At 40.5% G+C, this 21,889-nt stretch overlaps 1 protein-coding gene across 4 annotated transcripts in view; it reads right to left on the minus strand.

Moving 5' to 3' along the window:
* Window positions 1-6,383: 6,383 nt before the first annotated feature.
* CHD1 (chromodomain helicase DNA binding protein 1) overlaps window positions 6,384-21,889 on the minus strand; it is a 42,966-nt gene continuing 27,460 nt past the window's right edge. The window contains exons 19-37 of one of the 4 annotated variants that reach the window (XM_033164811.1): window positions 21,614-21,763; window positions 20,076-20,224; window positions 19,371-19,467; window positions 19,192-19,287; window positions 18,187-18,363; window positions 17,889-18,049; window positions 16,882-16,923; window positions 15,711-15,841; window positions 14,800-14,938; window positions 14,061-14,211; window positions 12,836-12,958; window positions 12,613-12,750; window positions 11,630-11,887; window positions 10,872-11,012; window positions 9,884-10,062; window positions 9,277-9,373; window positions 9,070-9,124; window positions 8,174-8,384; window positions 6,384-7,450 (exon numbers count right to left, since the gene is read on the minus strand). In XM_033164811.1, the coding sequence (XP_033020702.1) occupies window positions 7,105-7,450; window positions 8,174-8,384; window positions 9,070-9,124; window positions 9,277-9,373; window positions 9,884-10,062; window positions 10,872-11,012; window positions 11,630-11,887; window positions 12,613-12,750; window positions 12,836-12,958; window positions 14,061-14,211; window positions 14,800-14,938; window positions 15,711-15,841; window positions 16,882-16,923; window positions 17,889-18,049; window positions 18,187-18,363; window positions 19,192-19,287; window positions 19,371-19,467; window positions 20,076-20,224; window positions 21,614-21,763 (2,841 nt within the window). In that variant the 3' untranslated portion in view covers window positions 6,384-7,104. Of the gene's footprint in view, window positions 7,451-8,173; window positions 8,385-9,069; window positions 9,128-9,276; window positions 9,374-9,883; window positions 10,063-10,871; window positions 11,013-11,629; window positions 11,888-12,612; window positions 12,751-12,835; window positions 12,959-14,060; window positions 14,212-14,799; window positions 14,939-15,710; window positions 15,842-16,881; window positions 16,924-17,888; window positions 18,050-18,186; window positions 18,364-19,191; window positions 19,288-19,370; window positions 19,468-20,075; window positions 20,225-21,613; window positions 21,764-21,889 lie in introns of all 4 variants that reach the window. The other 3 variants (XM_033164812.1, XM_033164810.1, XM_033164809.1) reach the window with 3 other exon arrangements.

Genomic DNA, 21,889 nt, shown 5'->3' on the forward strand with positions numbered 1-21,889 from the left:
CTGGCCTAGGGGATACAGGTGTGGATTGCCTTGTTGGGACAAGGCTAAATGGCATTTGTTCAGCAGAATGATCAGCAAACCTACTGACGCCCTTGGACAAGATGTTCCTTTTTAGATTTGCCTCAAATCTAAAATGTGGCCATAGTAATATTGGCCTGCATTGCAGGACCAGTTCAGAAAGTTAAGAAGTACTGAAATAAAGCCAATCGAAAGCTTCATAATATTGGTTTCCTTTGTGGGAATCCTGATCAGTTTTGGGAGAAGAATATTTACATCCTTTTTTATATAATTGTGGGAAAAGTTGGAAATGCTTTCGGGAAAGTTCCTAAGAGAGGTGAAAATGCTGGCCGCTGTGTAAATGAATTGGGCTGGCGCTCAGGAGTATAGCGCTGAATTTGCTGCTTGGTCCTCTTTCCCCACTGCCAGAATGGTTTTAAAATGGCAGTTTCATGTTAAGCTGCCCTTTTTTTGTTGGTTAGGGCAGCACAGAATTTGAAGCATAACCTCCCCCCTCCCCCTGAATCTTGTCTGGAGAGAAGCATTGATGGTCTTAGAATAGGCGGATTTCCCCGTTTTTTTTGTGTGCCAAGTGGAAAGGTATTTGTGAAAGAAGGCCCGATAGACAAGCTTAGAGGTGTAACTGCCGTGTGAACCCATCGTAAAGAGCAGCTGTGTGCTAGCTTAATTTCCTGTGTTCCCAAGCCCCGCGAGTATCTGTGTACACTAATATCTAAATCATAAAGTCCAGAGATAAGTAATATTTCAGAAATGTTAGAACCTGGAGTGTGTGGGGTTTTTCTTTTCTTTTCTTTTCTTTTCTTGTTCCTGCTGTGGGATTTCTTGAGAAAATGTTATTTGCACATGTTGGCTCTCGAAGTCCATCACAGTCAAGAGAGCTTTGGTTAATGCCAAACATATGGATAGTTTGAAGCGAGCGAGTGGTGTCTGGGGACAGCTTGCGCTTAGAAGGAACACTAGTTTTCACAGACACTCCGAACGGCTGGCTGTCTCTCTCTCCCTGAAGGCTTCAAACTTATTTTTATGCTTGAAAGAAATGGGGGGGGAAGGAAAGAAAGAAAGAAAAGAAAGAACCCACAGTGTGCCCAGTCTTTGCAAAGCCCCCTTTAGATGTGGTTCATGGATATACGAATAAGTATACATTTGTGTAAAAAAAGAAAAGAAAAAGAAAGTGACCATGCAGTGTACAAATACTTTTAAATTATTATGATAGAATAAAGCTACATACCATGTTGTGGAATGTTTGTAATGTGGTTTTACTGACCCCTGGTGGATGCTAGTATATGACACGCGAGACGACGGGGTAATGTTCACAAGCTCTGTGTGATGCGGCTGGGCTACAAGGGTTTTTTCTAGAGCCAGCTGCATTGTGCCAAGGCAACAAAGCCTTATCCTGAGCCAAGGCATCAGGCAGTTTTGTTCCGCACAGGATCTCAATGGGTCTTGTGATCCCAGGGATTTGGACCTGTTTTTTGTTTTGTTCTGGTGTGCAAAGCATGTTCTCTGCTGCTGCACTATGGCCTTTCCCAGTAAGGTAAATGGTAAAGGACCCCTGGACGGTTAAGTCCAGTCACAGGTGACTATGGGGTTGCTGCGCTCATCTCGCTTTTCAGGCCGAGGGAGCTGCCGTTTGTCCACAGACAGCTTTCCGGGTCATGTGGCCAGCATGACTAAAACACTTCTGGTGCAACGGAACACTGTGACGGAAACTAGAGCGCATGGAAACACCCTTTACCTTCCCGCCGCAGCGGTACCTATTTATCTACTTGCACTGGCGTGCTTTCGAACTGCTAGGTTGGCAGTAGCTGGGACAGAGCAATGGGAGCTCACCCTGTTGCCGGGATTCGAACCGCCGACCTTCTGATCGGCGAGGCCCAGTGGTTTAGACCACAGCGCCACCCGCGTCCCTCTTTCCCAGTAGCGGCCACCTTTCCAATGCGATTCACTGCTGAGCATGTCGGAATCTGTGTTATATAGAGTCAGGGCATTGGTCATTATGGCTTAGTATCGTTGACATTCCCTGGCAGTGACTGTTCAGGGTCTCACTGATGCGCAGCGGGAATTATTTAAGCAGAGTTTTCATTGAAACAAAAAACTTTTATTAAGTTTAAAATAAACTTCTTCTTTAAAATAGATCACATATAGAACACAGGCTCTTTATACTGGCACACACTGAGAGAAACTAGTCACCACAGACAAGGTAAGTAACGCACACAACACTGAAAGACAGCTACAGACCAGAATGGCAGTTATGGCAGTTAGGCAACAACAGCTGTTCCTGCTCTCATGCGTCTTTGTCACATGACACTAATACGGGGATCTTTCCCCAGCCCTACCTGGAGAAGTGGAGAATTGAACAGAACCTTCCCATGCAAAGGGCCCCACCACTGAGCTACATTGCCTTCCGCTACAAATTCATACAATGTCTCGCTATAAAGGTCAGCACACTAAAGTAAAAAAGTTACTGCAGGTGTCAGCAAGCGTTACAACTCATCCTCAGCAGTAAATTGCTTTTAAAAATAAATATACCATAATTCATAGAATCATAGAGTTGGAAGAGACCACAAGGGCCATCCAGTCCAACCCCCTGCCAAGCAGGAAACACCATCAAAGCATTCCTGACAGGTGGCTGTCAAGCCTCTGCTTAAAGACCTCCAAAGAAGGAGACTCCACCACACACCTTGGTAGCAAATTCCACTAACGAACAGCTCTCACTGTCAGGAAGTTCTTCCTAATGTTTAGGTGGAATCTTGTAGTTTTATTTTTCATGGTTCCAAGTCATTCTTTAAAAACAACAACAACAACCTGACATGGACTCACTTTGATGTGTCTTTTGGTTCCACCTTTAGAGGCCTCCTTTCTCAGCAAACCTTTTTTTTGTCATAAAGATGTTTGAAACAAGGCTGTTATCTTGAACATACTATACTGCAAAGAAGAATGGTTGAAATTAAAGGGCTATGGCAGCATACAGCCTCCATATTCATAGACAATAACTCATTTATTTGCACTAAGGACAAAATGAGCTTTGCCTTTATACTGCTTCAGCTAGGTCTGCAGAAGGCCTCTCTACATGTGCAGAGAGAACATGGTTCTCTGCCACAACTCATTGGGATTGAGACAAGAAAACCTGCGATTTGGGCTTTCCCCATGCTCTCACTAGACTGCCTGAACAGAATAGGATTTAGCTCCCCCATTAGGTGATGAGCAGATTGCTTGCTGGATTCCCACAGGCATCTGGTTGGCCACTGTAAGAATTAAGATGCTGGACTAGATGGGCCATTGGCCTGATCCAGCAGGCTCTTATGCTGTAACCCTGGACAACAGTAAACATGAATGTATGCTCAACGTAATGTAACACAATTTTTAACACATTCGGTTGAACAAAGTCTTGGATTATACCAGGGGTCCCTCAGACCTTTTGGGGGGCCGGGTTATGTTTTTTTTGGGGGGGGGGAGAACGAATTCCTATGCCCCACAAATAACCCAGAGATGCATTTTAAATAGGACACATTCTACTCATGTAAAAACACGCGGATTCCCAGACTGTCCGTGGGCCGGATTGAGAAGGCGATTGGGCCGCACCCGGCCCCTGGGCCTTAGGTTGCCTACGCATGGATTAAACCAAGGACTGCCTCACATCAGTTTGCAGAGCACAGGCCTGCTCATGCCAGTTGCCTCTGCCAGGACTAGGTTCAGTCACTAATTCTGCAGTCATAGTGAAGCATCAGAAAATCCTGATATTGTGCCGAGCCCTTATACAGGTTCCCAATCCCCACTGCCTTATATATGAGGATTGCCTGGGTTCAAAAGCCCAGTGGCAACCAGTACTACTGCATCTCAGACGGACATAGAATTTGGGTTCCATAGCATTGTCTCTTGCAACAGGAAAGAAGAGAACAATGCCATTACTCACTTTTATCACCTTTGCTTCTAAAACATTTGTAGCAATTCAGATCATTTCCCCAACGTCCACTTATAGTTTGATGTAATGCATGCTTTAACACATCTGTGACTCCTGTTGTTTTTGACTCTGTTCAACAGCATTCCGCTCAGCAAGAACACTGGATCCCTTCGCATTCTTACAGATCGCAAGATCTCCCGGGGAATCTCCAATTTCACTTTGCAATAATCACATAGCGCTACCATCCAAAGTTTGCATTCTTGCCAAATCATAACAACCAGCTTTTCAGTTTGGACTCATAGAGCAACGTAAGAATCTAAAATCAACAAAATTATGAAAGCAAGTAGAAAAGGGGGGGTCTTTAAAGGTTTGGGCAAATAAAATGCTCTTCCCCGGGTGATTAAAAAACGCAGAGTTGGCAGAAAGGATTTCAAAGATGGCAAGCCACAGCTTAACTGCCCTATCACTACTGCCACCTGTTCTGCTTTTGACACTACGAGCAAGTTAGCCTGGGCTAGTTTCATCCATTCTCCGAACAGATGGAGAATTCTTGGTGCCATCTGACAAACCGTCCTGCAGCCAATTCCTTGTGTAGCTACTCGCCTTCAGTGAACTCCCCAAACAACCTGTCCTCTACATTCAAGGTGGACAAGTTGTATAAAATTGACTTCAAAATTACCTGAGTTGGTTTTATGCTTTTCTTCGCAGCTTCTCTTTGTTCTTGGTTTCACTTGGATAAATCATTTTGATATCCCAGTCCCATCCCCCCCGTCCCCAGTCACGTTGCTGAATCTGTGCTGAATTTACCAAAGATCACCTGTTGCCAATACAATCATAGCTCATCAAACTGCAGGTCAATGAAAAACAGTTGCTTGCAAGAACCTGTGAATCCTAAAGGTAGGAATTTTGAGTCTGAATAAATCAAAATTTGCCAATTAGTCTCAGCTAATGAAAAATATTTTCAGCACTCAAGAAATTCCATCCATCCCATCAGCAGTGGCTGAGGAACTGAATGAGGCAACTCCCTCACTAAATCAGCAGTTAAATTAAAATGCATCAACAGTAGTAGAAGCCAAACCTCCTTCAGTAGCTTGACAGAACATTCTGAATCCACACCTATCAGCCAATCACCCATTCCCACCACCCTTCTGAGTAATACCCCTCCCCACTCTCTCACTATATATAAGGGTCTGGTGACTTCTGTTTCGGTGTATCTGAAGAAGTGTGCATGCACACGAAAGCTCATACCAAGAACAAACTTAGTTGGTCTCTAAGGTGCTACTGGAAGGAATTTTTTATATTTTTATATTATTCTGAATCCAGCTTGCTGCATACATACTCCATGTGCATTAAGACACAGGGACAACTCAGAATGGTATGTCATCTTATATTCGCTTGAGTCTCCATATTTATAGCAGAGTATTGAAACATCTGGGTTGTAGTCTTCTCCTTGCTCCAGTACAGAAGTACCATGAATTAAATTAACCAGTTAATTCTGGAATGTGCCTGCTCCATAATGGTAAGCATCTGTCAGCTGGGACCATATGCATACAGGAAGCAGCGTGCAGATAACAGTTCCTTGGCCTGATCCAATATTTGGGGGCTGTGTGCAAGTGGTTGTTTTAACCCTTCAATGGTTAGTACTTTGGCTGGATTTGATTTTTTTTTAAAGAGAAAGCCACACACAGCCCTAGCTGCTACATCCCCTTTGGTTGAATTAGTGCCCCAATTTAATTCTTTAAACTGAAACATTTAGAATTAAAATTATGGATAATCGAGAAAACCTTTCCATTCAAGCTGAATTGTAGCAATGAACAGAGCCCTGAAAACAGCACCCAAGAAATTGCCCAGTTCAAACGGCAGTAAACGAAATTACTCACTTCCGTACTGCTTTAGATTACTACTACTATGGTGATCACATATGCTTTTAAATATTCAGCTGACCTTCAAGTAGCATGAATATAGTCAGTACTGTACCAACCAGTAAAATTGCTGTATCAGACCAGAAAGCATATTTGTAAATTGATACTGAGGGTAAAGTAAAAACATTAGCTAGGGTCCTCTGATTCAGCATACATTTCAAAGTTGAATTTTGGTACTGAACAAGTTGTCAATCTCAGTCCTTGGGGAACAGCACAAATAGAAATCTAAAATAACTATGTACTGCTTAGTCTTGCTAAAATGAATTATCTCTAACTAATTGAAATTGTGATGGCCAATGTTTAAACTGATGAAATTAATTGAAATGACTATGCATGTGCAATCTTCAAATCCATGCTCACTTAGTGAGACTTGTTTATGTTATAAAAACAAAATCCAAGCATCACTCGAAGTTCTCACAGTACAACATCAAAGAAGCAGAATCTTAGTTTTTAAAAGGCCAACCAATAATTTAAATAAAATCTCTTATTATATAGCTATGGTAAAGAGGTTCCTTTTTCTGAGTTTTAGTCTAAACAATGACTCCGCATCAGATATTTTATTTTAGAAATTAATACTTTTTTCACATTTGAGGAAGGTAGGCTAAGTCTGAACGGAAATGTCTGGGGGGGGGGAGGAGAAGCTCATTTAATTAATTTACAATAATTTACAGCCATTTTGTAAAAGGGCATTACAACTGATCAAACTGGGGAACATGTGGCTATTTTACAATTATAGGTACAGAATTTAAATATTCAAGCTTGTGATGAAAAAGCGGCAAGGTGGTCGCAGTGTACAATGTAAACAAGTAGCTTTGGAAAGTGAACAGAGTCCTTGAATCTTTATTTTTTTAAAAAAACCAACAACCTCTTGATTCTTTCCTGAAATATGATCACAGGTCAACATGTAAATGCTCATCTAAAAACATAATTTAAATTGTGTTCAGAATAAAACCACTTCGATGAGGAGGAGTTCAGATTAAGATCCAGTCTGAGTGGGGCAGTGTTGAGGTCCCTGTAAAAAGTAAACATATTTTCTTTAAAAAAATGCGCTACAACATTTGTAGCACAGTGCAGCATTAAAACTTTAAATACAAAAATATTTTCTCTTCTGTTGGGATAATAGACCTAGCATACTGGAAAGTAGTAACAATACTGCTACTCATAGCACATACGGTCCATGTCTTTCAAGTCATGTAAGGCAATTGCTGTGTTAGTTTATTGTGTATGGCAAAAAAAAAAAAGTCCAGGAAATGTTAGTCTTTGCTATGTCTTCCGGCTACTCCACATATGTTCCGGTGTACTTTTGTGATCTGATGAATGTTCAAAAGGAGATCTGTGTCCTAAGGGAGATCTGGAGTCATAAGCTCTCTGATCTAATGGTGACCTAGGACCGCTGCTGGAAGCTCTGTGGTCCATTTGCCAGTCCGAGTGATACCTATAGTCCCTCGAAGATTTATGATGGCTGTAGTCTGAACTGGATCGATGGTCTAAGTGTATCCGATGATCTGAGTGTGACCGACTGTCTTTTAAGCTTCCTTCCAGACTGGACCTGTGATCTCTGTTCCTATGGTCATCTAGCTTTCTGTGCTTTCCATCACTGTAGTATCTGAAACACAAAATAAATACTAGTAGAAGCTATCTTAAAAGAGTAGACCTTGTAGAAATGCAACAGGATTTTTTAGAACAGACAAACACACACACACACTCGCTCATTCTTTGAAGAACAAAACAATAAAAGATTCCTGAAAACTAAGGGGAAAAACAAAATGATTCTAGCATCCTGTTGTGGACAGGATAGCACATCATAGCATTGCATCACTTTTCTCTCTCAGCAATGCAACTGTGAACCAAACTACAGGTGACATTAAACTTTCCCCTGCACCGGACCATTTGAAAACTGCTATGGGAGCTGACGGCCCTTTTAAAGTTATATCTGCCTGTTGCTGAAATTGTAATGTACTATGTATGACATTTATTCATATTTTTACAGACATGCCACAGATTGCCTGAATGAACCACAGTTCGGGGGCCCTTGCATGAAACAGATCTTTGCATCTAACCTGATCTTTTAAAATGCAAACTGCATCAGTTGTGGGGTTTGCACACCAACAAACTGCAGCCCTATCACACTCCTGGCCACCCCTTTCCGCAAATATAAAACCGAAAATAGCAGATTCGTTCAAACATGTATCATCATACGTGTTATTGTCCTTCACACAGCCAACAGTTTCTGAGCAAAGAGTCCTAATCATCTCATTAGTAAGAAATATTGCACAAGAATTATGAAGTAATTGGGCAAACAGGGTTCCGTGGATAGCTGTCACGAACTCACCTATCCTGTTTATAGTGATCCCAATCTCTATGATCTTTCCCATTGCTGAATGTGGAATAAGGCCTTTTCCTAGAGTCACTTTTCTTGTAGTTATCACTGTGAAGTCTGTCTTTGTGATGATCGTGATATTGTGATAAGTGTCTGTCAGAGGAATAACTGTCTCTGCTACTATCGTCATGATTCGTATTCTCTTTTAGGCGTTCCACATCTGCTTAAATGAAAGTACAGAGATTTGTTTAGCTGTAAATAGGCAACATAAGTTACCAGCTGCATGTTTTTGAGATCAGCAAATGGGCTGAAAAAGTGAAGAACTAAAGAAATGTATTTAAATAATCCCTTTAACAACATTTAAACAGGCTTTTCCTTTTCCCACACATTCTAAGCCTGATTCAAAAGCACTGAAACTTGCAGCCTGATCTTTAACACTCTTAGTTGGAAGGAAGTCTCACCAATTCCCAATGTTATCATGGCTGGCTGTAATAAACTGAAATTCATGAGATCCACCAATCTGCATGCATTTTAATGATTTGAGTAAATTGCAAGCTAATCTCAAGACTTGTTGCTCAAACAAATAATTTATACATGCCAACTGAGACAGCAGCACATCACTACACACTGATATGCATGTTTAGGCTAGCTTCACTCACATACACATATGCATGTTTAGGCAGCTCTTACAGTCCCCCAGGTTTCAGGGACTACTCCTTTCCCTCAGTCCCCCCCTCCAGTCCCCAATTCTTTGGGGGGTGGCTTTGACTGCTGCTGGGGTGAGGAGTGGGAAAGTCAGTTTCTAGCAGCTCCATTCATGCAATTTTCTCTACATCCAACTTACTACCTAGAACGGGAACTATTGGTTTATTGTATAAAATTTAGCATCCCAACGCTGAGGTTCTTACCTGGATTTCTAATCAAATGTGTATTCACACTACTGCTGATATTCTGGTCATTGTGCTGCTGGAAAAAAAGGAAAAAATTTCATTACCAAATTAAATCGAAATAATAAAGTTCCAAATATGTCTCGTTCCATGAAGTACTAATACCAATGTTAGAATAACACAGGTGAAGGTTTATTTGTTCTGTACTACTTGGCGGTCTATTAATACCTGTGTTTCTTGGCGTTTTTTAATTGCATGTTTGTACAATTTGTGTAGCTTTCTGGCATCAAATTCTGTAAACTTGGAAACAAAAATCCACAGGTTTCTAGAATTGGAGAGAAAAAGGAAGTGGTTTAGTTTTCTAAAAGATCATTATCAGGTCACGTTCCTGGTTCTACGATACACTGTTTTACTTGTACGGCACTATCACTGTTATTGCTTTTATTATTATGGAATGAATTGCATCATATTAAAAACAAAACATAATTTTATTAATAAATCTGCACAGCGAAGTATACCTCAAGCTAGTCAGAGATATAACAGAATTGAGCCTCCATCTAGTGGTTAGTATACAGACTGCACTATGATATAGCACCTATGTAGCTCTGTTGGTTCACATAACTTTAAAATTAAAATATAATTCAGCTGTCATCTTGCAATCTGTAAATGGGCTGAACACATTTTCTGCAATCCATATTTACTACTTTTTCCTCCACGTGGCCATAAAAGGTAGACAATTAAAAAGGAAGTGCCTAGGCATTAAGAAAAGATTTTTTGCAAAATAAGAGGTTTTGCCCATAGGTGCTAACAGGGGCACTTAGAAGAGATTACTTACTTTCGCCACTGCTTTATTTGTTCAGGATTTGTGTACTCTTTTAGACACTCTGTAATATGATCTCCAATTTTGATAAGACACTGTCTAGTATGTTCTAGTTGTTCCCTTTCTGAAAGACCTTTCTCTGGTCTATCCAGCTGTTTCAGTGCTGCTTTGACAGGCCTCATTCTTTCTTTACACTGTAAAAATAAAGAAATATTCAGAGACCTGACATTCTGTCAACGTAACATGACATTTTTAAAAACAAAATTAAAAATTAAAAAATTCCTTCCAGTAGCACGTTAGAGACCAACTAAATTTGTTCTTGGTATGAGCTTTTGTGTGCATGCACACTTCTTCAGATACACTGAAACAGAAGTCACCAGACCCTTATATATAGTGAGAGTGGGGAGGGGTATTTTTAGACATTTTTAGACACTAGACATCTATAGTATGAAGATTCTGCCCACCACTCTTGCTTTTACTGTGTTTTCTAAGAAAATGCAATTTAATTCCAATTTAGCCTTCTGGTAGTGGCGCCAACATTGTGGACCGTGCCCTCCCATCAGAGGTTAAGGGGATAAATAACTATACAACTTTTAGAAGACATCTGAAGGCAGCCCTGTATAGGGAAGTTTTTAATGTTTGATATTTTATTATGCTTTTGTATTTGTTGGAAGCTGCCCAGAGTGGCTGGGGCAACCTAGATGGATGGACGAGGTACAAATAAAATATTTAAATTTTATATGGAGCATCAAACTAAATAATCCATATAAACATATAAAGGATCGTCTACAACTTTTAAAAGACAGTTTGCAGAGTACAAACTCATCAACATTTAATACTGTTATTAAGCAGAGGTAGCCAACATCTTTCAGAAGCCATATTTAACCGATGGCCTAATGAATGCTTTTTCTGCTAACAGTGAATCACAAGCCTCATGCTAATTAGTATGACCAAAGGAAAAAATATTCTTAAGCGTTCACTGTTAGAAATGAAGAAGTCTTACAATACTGAATGTCTTCTGATCCAGTTCTTCAGATTCTTCAGATATAGGAACCGGCTCACTACTTGCTGTTATATGAACAGGCGTGTCTGCTGAAGGAGATTTCTTGCTTTTGTCTTTGCTTTCAGATTTGGACTCATTCATCTAGAAATTAAGAGATTCAAGATTTCTGAAGTGATGTGCTAAATATTCACTTCATAAAAAAAATCATATATAGTACTGCTTGATTGCAAAAACAAACACACACAAAAAACAAACACCCACCATTGAAGCATTAAGGTACATTAAGGTACAGCAGTATTTCACATATAACATATATAGACTGGGTACACCAGGGGTTGTCAACCTGGTCCCTACCGCCCACTAGTGGGCGTTTCAGGATTCTAGGTGGGTGGTAGGCGGTTCTATGGCACAAGCTGAATCCTCCTTCCATTCAGCACTGGTGGGCAGTAAGGAAATTTTACCATCAAAAAAGATGCATTTAGTGGGCAGTAGGTATAAAAAGGTTGACTACCCCTGGGGTACACAATGATGTTACTAGAGAGCAAAATGAAGCATACAAGACTTCCCTTCCTTTTGAGAGCTTAGTCACAATCCATGTGAAGAATACGGGAGAGCAAAGATTGGGGAGTTCCACCTGGTTCTGAGTTCTGCGTCAGGCCTACCTCCCCTTCAGACCCCACCCCTGCGGGAGAGGAACTAAAAACACAGTATGCTTATTATGGGCCCGAGGCGATCTAATATGGCTCCGACTTATTTACCTTCTCTTCTTTTACTTCTTTTTCTCTCTGCATGTACTCCTTTGCTTTACTTTCCTTCTTCTCTTTTGCATCTTTTTCCCTTAATTCTTTTTTGTCCTCTTTTTCTTTTCTCTCCCTTTTCAGCTCCCTCTTGTTTTCCTTGGCCTCTCTTTTGTCATCAGCCTCCTTCTTCAGGACAGTATCTACATCAGATTTTTCTTCATTTTCTTTTTCCGCTTTTATCTTTTTGCTTGGATGTTTTACTGCAGCCATTTCATCCTGGAGCATACAAAGCATGTACATCAAAATGCTAATTTAAGAAGTTCAGATATAAATATTAGAATCATTTAGTACTTGGTCATTCCTTTTGGCGACATATCCCTCCATTTAGTTCTATTGCCAAACTTTTGTTTGCCACAGCTGCTCCTTTTTCACCTACACATTCAATGGAGCAGAGGTAGGTGGGAAAGGAGAGCTTAAGCAGACTGGTGCACCCACTTTCCAATTTAAATTCAATGTTCAGTTTCTTCCATTTACTGTCGGTCTCTCATGGAAGCCTCCCAGAGCTGGGTAAGAAGAAAGGCAGAGGTTGGAAACTTTCTGCCTCATGTGGGAGGCAAGGCCCACTCGTCTCCAGAAAGGTGGGGGTTCTGGGGTTGTTCTGGCTATGCGTGGTTTTAGCTGTACGCTCAATCCCTGGAACCTAATTACCATGCAAGTTGCCTGTCATTTGTCCAATCAATTATACTCTGGCCATATTGTTGCTACTGGTTCAAGTCAAGAGAGCTACAGTAGTTCACCAAAGGGGTGAAGTCATGAGATGAAATGTCATCTGAATTTGTTGCGGTCTGAGGAAAACCACTATTTTCTCCACTACAGCCCCCCCCCGGCTGAAACATGGGGGCTATCTGAATGATAAAATTTAAAAACGGCCAATCAAACAAATAAATCTAACGCTTAAAAATTATTACTTTTTGAACAAATTCAAACTTCTAGATATTCACCTTACTATCTTCCTCTTCTTCATCCTCAGACTTATCTGAAGGTGGTGGTGATGTATCACTCTTTGTCTCCTCCTTAATTTTTGCTGCTTTTATGGTCTTACTCTTCTTAGTTCTCATTTTCCTTCTTTTTGAGCCTCCCTGAATATCAGAAAGTGCTATGTTAGATATTTATTCAAGTTCAAGCAGGTGCACTTAAAAAGATAAAATAAAGAAAATAACTTACTGCCCCAGATAGTCTTTGTGCTTCCTTCCTTGCAAGATCCTTACTGAGTAATTTTATGAGGTAGTCTGCACGGGTCTGCAACTGTTTGGCTTGGGGTTTCTTATCTGGATCATCTGGTAGAATCTGAAAGGGCAATTTAAGATGCTTTTTTCCCCCAAGTACAGAGAGTTTTATCAGCTTGATAGATAAGAAAAAAAATCACTAAACTGGGAAAAGCTGTCTGAATCTAGATTCTTTCAGCACAACTTCTTTTTCTTACCAAAAACGGAACACAAGAGTTCTTAAAAGGCCTAGTTTTCACCTGATCCCTAAAGATATCTAATGAAGGCGCCAGGCAAGGCTCCCGAAGGAGAGCATTCCACAAACAGGGACCCACCACAGAAAAGGCCTGTTCTCGTGTTGCCACCCTCTGCACCTCTCATGGAGGAGGCACACAAAGAATGGCCTCGGCTGATGATCGCAGGGTGAGTCAGTTCATATGGAGAGAGGGGGTTCTTGAGGTACTGCGGTCCTGAGCCATTTAAGGCTTTATAGGTAAAAACCAGCACTGGAAGCTGCCAGTCCAGTTGACCCAGGATCGTGGTAATATACCCAAGAGCTGCCTAGGTGAGCAACCTGGCTCACGAATTCTGCACAAGCTGAAGTTTCTGAACCATCTTCAGAGACAGCCTCACATATAATGCATTGCAGTAATCTATCCTAGAAGTTACCAGAGCATAGATAACAGAAGTTAGGCAATCACTGTCCTGATAGGGGTGCAGCTGGGCCACTAGCTGAAGAGGCCACATAAGCCTCAAGCAACAGCAATTGATCCAGAAGTACCCTCAAGCTACATACTCGCTCCTTCAGGGGGAGTGTAACCCCATCAAGAGCAGGCAACCTCCCATCCACCCTGTCTAGGGAACCACCCAATAAGTGCCTCAGTCTTATCTAGATGGAGCTTCAATTTGTTGGCTCTCATCCTGTCCATTAGCAAGGTAAGCCAATAATAATGAACCAGTAACAAAGGAAGCCCCCTCTAAATTTTTCCAGGGATACCATGGAAAAACTAAAAATATAAAAGACTAAAGTGGGAATGCAGTGTGTGAGAAATGAGATACAACATTCAGTCTCATCTACATGTCTCAAAACAGAATACAGTCCACTTGGCTACCACCATAACCATTCAACCAGCAATTTTTGATCTCCTGAATAACATTATGTTCAGACAGACAGCAGGACTTACCTTGTGTGTCAAGTTGAGATCTGGGTCCATTTTGATCATTTCCCAACTACCGTATCCATATTCATAGATGCCTATTAGAAGATTAGAGTCATCTTCCTTGCCCCAGTCTATATCAAAATGAGCAGCCTTAGTGTGACAAGGAACGGTGTATCTAAATGAAAAACAGCAAGTTCACAAGTTATTTGTATTACCTCTACTGGCAGCTAGATACAATATAATCATTTAAAAAGGAAGCGAAACATAAGTATAATGGCAGTAGTGACCCATGTGTGGGGCAAGCCATGGAGGTACCTTCTGGTACTGCTGCAGATTACCTGGAAGGGCTGGGCGGGGGGGACAGGACGTAGTGACGAAACTGTGAAGGCACACTGGTGAGAGTGCCATACTGGCTCTGTTGGTCCATCTGCATAGCCTTGACCTCGCCACGCCTCTGCCCAACCCCCTCCCAGGTAAGCTGCAACAATGCTGGTATCAGAAAGGGGGGCTCTACCAAACAGGTGATGAGTTTCTAAACAGTCAGGCACTCTAACCGCTATATGACACTTGCTCTGTTCTTCATAGGTCTCACTCCTCAGATCTGTGCATAAGAGTGGCTAGAACAGGAAAAAAGCCACTCCAGCTGTGGCAAAAGCAGAGGGTGCTGTTATATGAATGGAGATATTCAAACCTCTGAGCAATGATGTGGTCAGAACTCCCTAGCAACATACCCCCCCATCAAAATAAAACAAATGTAACAAACCTCTTCCTCTCCTCTGGATCAGAAGGAATGGATTTATGCAATGGTTCCAGCTCTTCTTCATGTGAGATGACTAGTTTTGCATTTACCTGCACTCCTGATATTCGGAACGTTGGGCCTTTAACTTTTCCAAGTCTGCCCCCTTTCAAATAAGAATATAAGACAGGTAAATGTTAGATTAGTTTTATGCATCACTGTTCCAAAATGTGAAGGAACAAGATGCTCTAGTTTTTAAAGTGCCTATGAAAACAGTTGATCTATGGTTTGGAAACAGTTCAGGGACAGAAGGATCTGGTCTCTCTGCAGTTAATGGAGGGCCCTGCACCCCATCTCTTGCTCTCTACTATGCAACCTAATGGAATGGTTGTTGTTAGGTAATAGTTGAAGAGCCAAAAGCAGTATATCTTTTGGCTAAGATCAAGTGTAGAAATATACAGTAACAATACCAAGCACAAGCCATTACAGTGAAATGAAAGCTCTTGAGCAAATTGTCTACCCCAACCCTTTTCATATTAGGGTCACTTAACATGTTTTCTGTCTGTGTCCTCAGGAATGGAGGTTTTTAATGTTTGAGGTTTTATTCTTTTTTTAGTGTTCTGTTGGGAGCCACCCAGAGTGTCTGGGGAAACCCAGCCAGATGGGTGGGGTATAAATAATAATAAAAAATTATTTTTATTATTACAGTTATGAGTATAGCTGGTTTGGGACTAGGAAGAAGCACCATAACAATCATGGGAACTACTGCCAATCCCATATCCCTGCTCACAGGCTGTGTTTGTCCACTCAGGATCATGGCCAAGGAAGGTTGGGACTGCTTGTGTGGGTTAAAAAAAGAAGTTTCACAGGAGCTCACTTCTTTAGTTCTTGGCATGGGTTATAAAGCAACAACTCCCTCCAAACTCTGGAAACTGTACCTGCTCTTTCTTGTCCAGATGAGATATCCTTTAAAGCCTTGATACATCCATTATGTACCAGCTCTCCAAGCCGTCTGAGGTCTGTTTCAGATTTATCCACTAATTCAGCATCTCTTGCTATGGCATCTAACCTGCAACAGAGCAAAAGTATCATAGCTCTCGTATCAGTATGTGAGAAATGAAAAACAGAATATGCAGAATATGCAGAAATATGCTAGATATTTATACAACCTTCTTAATGAGGAAATTCAAGACATCAACCCTCCCCAATAGCCTCTTGTAGTAGCACTCCCTGGTGGTCACAGCAGGCAATAGATGCTTTTTTTTTTTTTTTTTAAATACCTGTTATACCCTAGCCTCCACAAGTGCTCTAACAAGGCACACCTGTTAGTTGGTCATTCAGCATACTGCACTGGCAAATTCCTTATCCATTGTTCTGGCAGTGGCTGATCTACCCTCAGCAATGAGTAGATTCCTCCCACCCAAAGTGTCTAACACACCCAGTGGGAGACCGCTGCTAATTTCAGAGAAAGAGGGTTTGATTATACATAGTCCTTGCTAAGTGAGTAATGTAAATTAGCTTTAGGACAATTTTTCTTTCTTTCTAAAACACACACCTGCTCTCTCTGTGTTAGAAAAATATCACGTTACTGAACATCTCAGGTGTGAATTATGCTTCTGACTTTGCTTGCTGCCTCTTACATCTTTGGAGTGCAAGTCTCCTGTTATGTCCAAACATGGCAACTATGGTCACCAAGCTCAGAACAAGCCAGGGTCTTCAGCCAACTTCAAACCAAGAAATAGATTTCCTGATTTATCATGGAGGGCCAAGCAGAAAGAAGATGGCATGGTTTGAGGCAAGGCTTGTATTAAGCTATGTTTTGATTGTTTGAACCGCACCACTCAGTTTACTGACTCCCCCCAAAATTGCAAAACCACCTTATCTGTGCTCCTTGAATATGCAAGGAGCAGTATTAATAGTTATACCTTCCCATGAACAAATGGATTTTAATACCTAGAATCATATTTGCACAGGAAAAGTCAATCCATCGCCATTTCAATGAATGATCACTGAAACCTCAAAGCTGCTTTTGGCCCTTTAAAAAAATGCAGTGCAGGAATACTTCATTATAATTTAAGAAGTTCCCAGCTGCTAGGTAGGCAAGCTTACCTTTCAAGAGGTCCCCCAAATTTCTTGTAACTCTTGATAAACCTTTTTTTGTAAAAACAAAAGGCGATATGTTAAGTACGTGGTCTTTATATCATATCTTTTTCAAGATAAACCAGTAAAATATGCATGCAAGAAAAATACACTAGGTAAAGTTAAGAAGGGAAAATATTTGGTAACTTCAGTGAATAAAGACAACCTATATAGGATATTCTACTGAAGTTAGCGTGTCCATAAAGAATCTTTGTGAGAGAATATGATGTGTAAATACAAAGCTAAGTTTCAAAATTCTTTTTAAAAATTTGTACTATTTTTCACAAATAATACAAAAAGTATCGATCTTATATGCATTTACTCAGATGTAGGTCCCAATGAGCTTTTTGTGGCTCCCTCATACAGGATTGTGGCTCCCTCATATGGGATTGAAACCAAAGTCACTTCAAAAACCGATGTTTTAGGTTGTCAAAATATGGCAATGGAGAATAAGAATACATTTTTAATTATGAAAGTAACGAGATTCATGTTTACTACAATAAAGTGTCTAATATGTCAAAATAGATTCTATTAAATATTTCCATACACTACCAGATGCCATGCAGAGAGAAAGAGATGCTGGATTACAACCTTCTCTATACTGAATTGCCATTATAGATTATATAAATATTAATTTATTTCAATCCAAAATCCATACTATTTGGCAATACAAGCAAAAGAAAATAATTTTATTTTCTTTCTAAAATGGATTGTAGAACTTTAAATGGGGTGGGGAAGATGCAGGTACTGCAATATAAACCCAAAATTCTGTAAATGTAACCTCTCTATCTGAATTTAAACAAATATGTACCCTCAATTTAATAACTTAATAGAAACGTGTGAAACAGTATTTATCAAAGTAATTGAAAAGGAAGCATGATTTTTAAGACATGTAACATACAAGCATTTCAAGCTTCCAATGAAGAATTTTCCTATTACTTTCCCCTTGTAGATCTTCCCTCCTCCCCATTTCTTACCGCCGAATCTCTGCATCACTAAATCCTTTAATGTTTTCCCGTGGAATAGTCCGTGGTCTTCCACGTTTTTTGGGTCGTTTTCTTTCTGAGATGGAGTCACTATCTGATCCAGAATACCTTCTGTTTCTACAACGTCTGCCTTCGCTTCCGTTGAAGCTGATCTATTTTTTAAAAAAAAAAACAGTGCAAAATTTAAGTGTTCCATATGTGAACCTAAAGCAAATTTCAACATTTCAAATGCAATTTGTTCTAACACAAAACTCAATGGGAAGGAAAGCCTCTCAAAAGTAATCATTACCTGTTTTGCACAGTTTCTCATTCTGGGTAGCATATAAATTTCTTCCAATTCCTTTTGCCTTTCCTCTTCTTCCAATCTTCTCCTATGGACCTCTGGAATGATTTCTTCCCAGTTCCTTGAATTTTGTTCAGGCTCCAGTTCAATGTCATCTTCATCCATATTGGAGAAATTTGCCACCTGTTAAAATGGTAGTTTTGATAAAAGTAATTACAAATGCACACTCTCTCACTCTCTCCAAATACAACATACAGGGCTAACCTGAGCATCATGACCTCAATGGTTCAACTCTAAGCATGATACTCTGGGATCCTATCCTTTGTGCACTCTTCCCCAAATGTGTTTCGGTCATCTTTTCTGATTGTCTGTGTTAGAGAACCTAGCATAAAGTTACTGAGGGCTTGCTAACTTACAGACCAATCTTGTGCATACTAATGTGGAAGTTAAGTTCCAGCGAGTCCAAATATTTACTCTCAAGTATGTTCACAGGATAGCAGCCACAGTGTCAGATGATTATATATTTATTTGTACGCACTATACCTCTCCAGAAACTCAAGGAAGTTTCTAACAACAGTAATAAGCTTTCTTCTTTTCTCTCTGGAGTACATAAAGATAGGACCGTGCAGAGTTTGTCTGAGGCCCAGGGCAGGAGTCTTGCTAGAATAAAGTTATAAACTCGAACAAAAAAGCAGCTGGTCCCTGGTGGGGGGCCCTTGCCTGCTTAGCTTTCCGAGGCCCAGGGCAAGTATACCTGGCTGCTCCCCCCCCCCTGCATACAGGAAAGAGGCACTAAAGTTCTTAGTGAGCTTTTTTAAAAAACAAAAACAAAAAACAAACCAAATCTCAACATTTAAGTGTTTAAAAAGGGACAGAAGTGACTACATTCTTCTAAGCAGATTTTGAAAAACTGTGTCCTGATGAAAAACTTGGAGCTTTTAATAGAAAACATTTCTAAAATGGAGTTGTTTTTAATACTTTTTGGAATTATGGAATGAAAAAGTATAGTACCTTAAACTGGGAAAGCAATTCATCTCCTACACTTAATGGGCCAGTTTCATTTTCCCGTGTTTCAGCCCTCTTCAAGATTTCATCTATGTCCATTTCCTGAAAAAAATAAAATAAAATCTTACCAGTGAAATGTTGATTTGAATAGACCAGCAAATCAAATACAAGGATGTTAACCTTACTTGTGGCTCCTGTTCTTCACCTTCCAGTTCCTTAAAAAGTTCCTCAGCACCAAACTTTAAAATAGCTGACAGCTCCTCTTTGTTAAAAGGAGCAGAGCTAAAAATAAAGGGAACGTGTTACTCTTTTACTCAGCACAAGGCACAAAAGTGTGTGTGTCTAAGATACTAGATGCCCACAGACAATGAGCTGACACATTTAATCAATAACATAAATTCAGTGTTTCTCCTAGAATTGTGTCTTGGTTCCTTAAGCTTCTTAGGTCACCGTAATCCACAGCAATAGGGAAAACATCAGGCAGAGGGATTCTCTTCCTTTGGTTACTGCCCTCCTTTCTTCAACCCTCCCCCATGTTTATCTTTACATTATTATATTTTTCAGCAGTTCTGGGTCAATTCAGTTTGGTTCCTTCAGAACAGTTGTTCCAATAAGGGAGGAAGGAATCAATCTGAAGCCATTTTCTATCATTTGAGAAGGGCAGAAAGGACTGCATGATGGGAAAGCGAGTTTTATCTCAGGTGATGCCTATCTGTTAGCATTAGGAGCCAGGAGATTTAGCCCTGGCATCCTGAGGGAAAGAAGATGACTGGCAAGTTTTGTAACCTTGGCCAAGTCAACACAACTCCCTTAGCATTGTGAAGGATTATCTGCACATTTTTGGGAAGTTGTCTGTTAGGTATGTTTGCAGTTCATCCCCAAAGGTATACCTAGAAGGTGCAGAACCTGTGTGCAGCACAGTCTTTCCTGTAGTGTCCATTCTCTGAATGACAAGGTGATCTAAAACCATTTTCTTCTTGGCTCTTTCCAGGATATCTTCCTCTACAGATCCTTTAGTGACTAGCCGATAAATGTTTACCTGTGAACAACCAAACAAAAAATAAAGATTTACGGGAATCACTAAAGTAATAGGAAATAATGTGAAGTTTTGTCACAAATACAATCATACCTCAGCTCCTGAATGCCTTGGGAGTCGAACGTTCCAGCTCCTGAATGATCGAAAACTGGAAGTGATTGTTCCGGTTTCCGAACTTTTTTTGGAAGCTGAACGTTCGGCATGGCTTCCGCTATTGTTTCCGGTGCGCCTATGCAATAGGAAACCAATCGGAAGCCACACCCTGATTTCCAAGCATTTCAGAGGCTGAATGGACTTCCGGAATGGATTCCGTTCAACTTCGATGGTACGACTGTATATTAAATTTAAAATGGCATTCATATTTTTAACTCCTCTTAATTGTGTAATGTGCTTGGAGCAATTATGTGACAGTCTTTTAGAGGTATTTGAATGAACAGTATATTCCAACAAGAGAGATGTTTCTACCTCCAAGGGCTGCAATCCAACAAGAAACCATGCAAGCCCTCAATTCTGCAGTGAGAATCCATTTCTGCTCTAACAACACAGGGGGTAGTGACCCAGGAGAGGATATTCTCTGTGGCAGCCCCTAAGTTGTAGAATTCCCTCCCCACAGAGGTGTGTCTGGCACCTTCAATGTACAGCTTCTGGTGAACACCTTATTTTTGTGATTCTAAGTTGTTTTAGTGTTGATATTGTGCTTTAGTGTTGCAATCTGCCCTGGCACCTTAGGGTGAAGGGTGGGCAAAAAATAAATAAAATTTCATATGTGAGTGCTGTTGCTGCTGTGAAACCCAAATCTAGTTTCCTATGGCCTTGCTATCAGCACTTTCCCCTTTTGTGAATTATGACTGCATAGGTCCAAGGAGATGTCAGGCTGATCACAGTGGTGGAACATCTCCAGAATTCCATGGCTAGCCTGAAAGCTTTGTGCATAGTTTATGGGGAGCAGAGCTCCTCTTGTCTCTGTGGAGATGGGGGCACACACAGTTCACTGCTGGTGGACTGCAGCCAAGGTATACGAAGTGTACTTGCACTCTTTTAAATATACTCTATGATAAACATTTATATGCTAGTACTGTTTGTTGGAGTCAGGCTGCTAGTTTTGGGAACTGGGCACAGTAAAGTTGTCTTTCTATTAAAAAGTTGAATTCTTTAGTTAATTGTAACACACACACACACACACACCAAACAAACAAACAAACAAACAAACCACATATTGATAAAGACAAGTAAACTAACACATCCATAAAACATGACCCAGACATTCAAACTACATCACTTGAGGGGCCGGGGGAATAAACACAGATAAACACACGTATATATGTAAACTGGATTTCATATAATTTGTTCCTGTCCCCAACCAAGTATCTAAATCAAACAAAACATATGTACCTGTTTCTTCTGCCCAATCCTATGAGCTCTAGCCTGTGCTTGCAGATCATTCTGAGGGTTCCAGTCAGAATCAAATATAACAACAGTATCTGCAGATGCCAAGTTTATACCTAGACCTCCTGCTCTGGTAGACAGTAAAAAGCAGAAGTCCTGAAAGTAAGAGAGATGGGAAGACAGAAACAAAAACTGTAAAAATATACCTAACAGGAGAGTTAACTGATACATTTTGACATTCAAAGTACTGTATACATTAAAATTGTTTTAAACTACTTAAGA

Source organism: Lacerta agilis, chromosome 11 (genome assembly GCF_009819535.1).
Source record: "Lacerta agilis isolate rLacAgi1 chromosome 11, rLacAgi1.pri, whole genome shotgun sequence".
Classification (NCBI taxonomy): Eukaryota; Metazoa; Chordata; class Lepidosauria; order Squamata; family Lacertidae; genus Lacerta; species Lacerta agilis.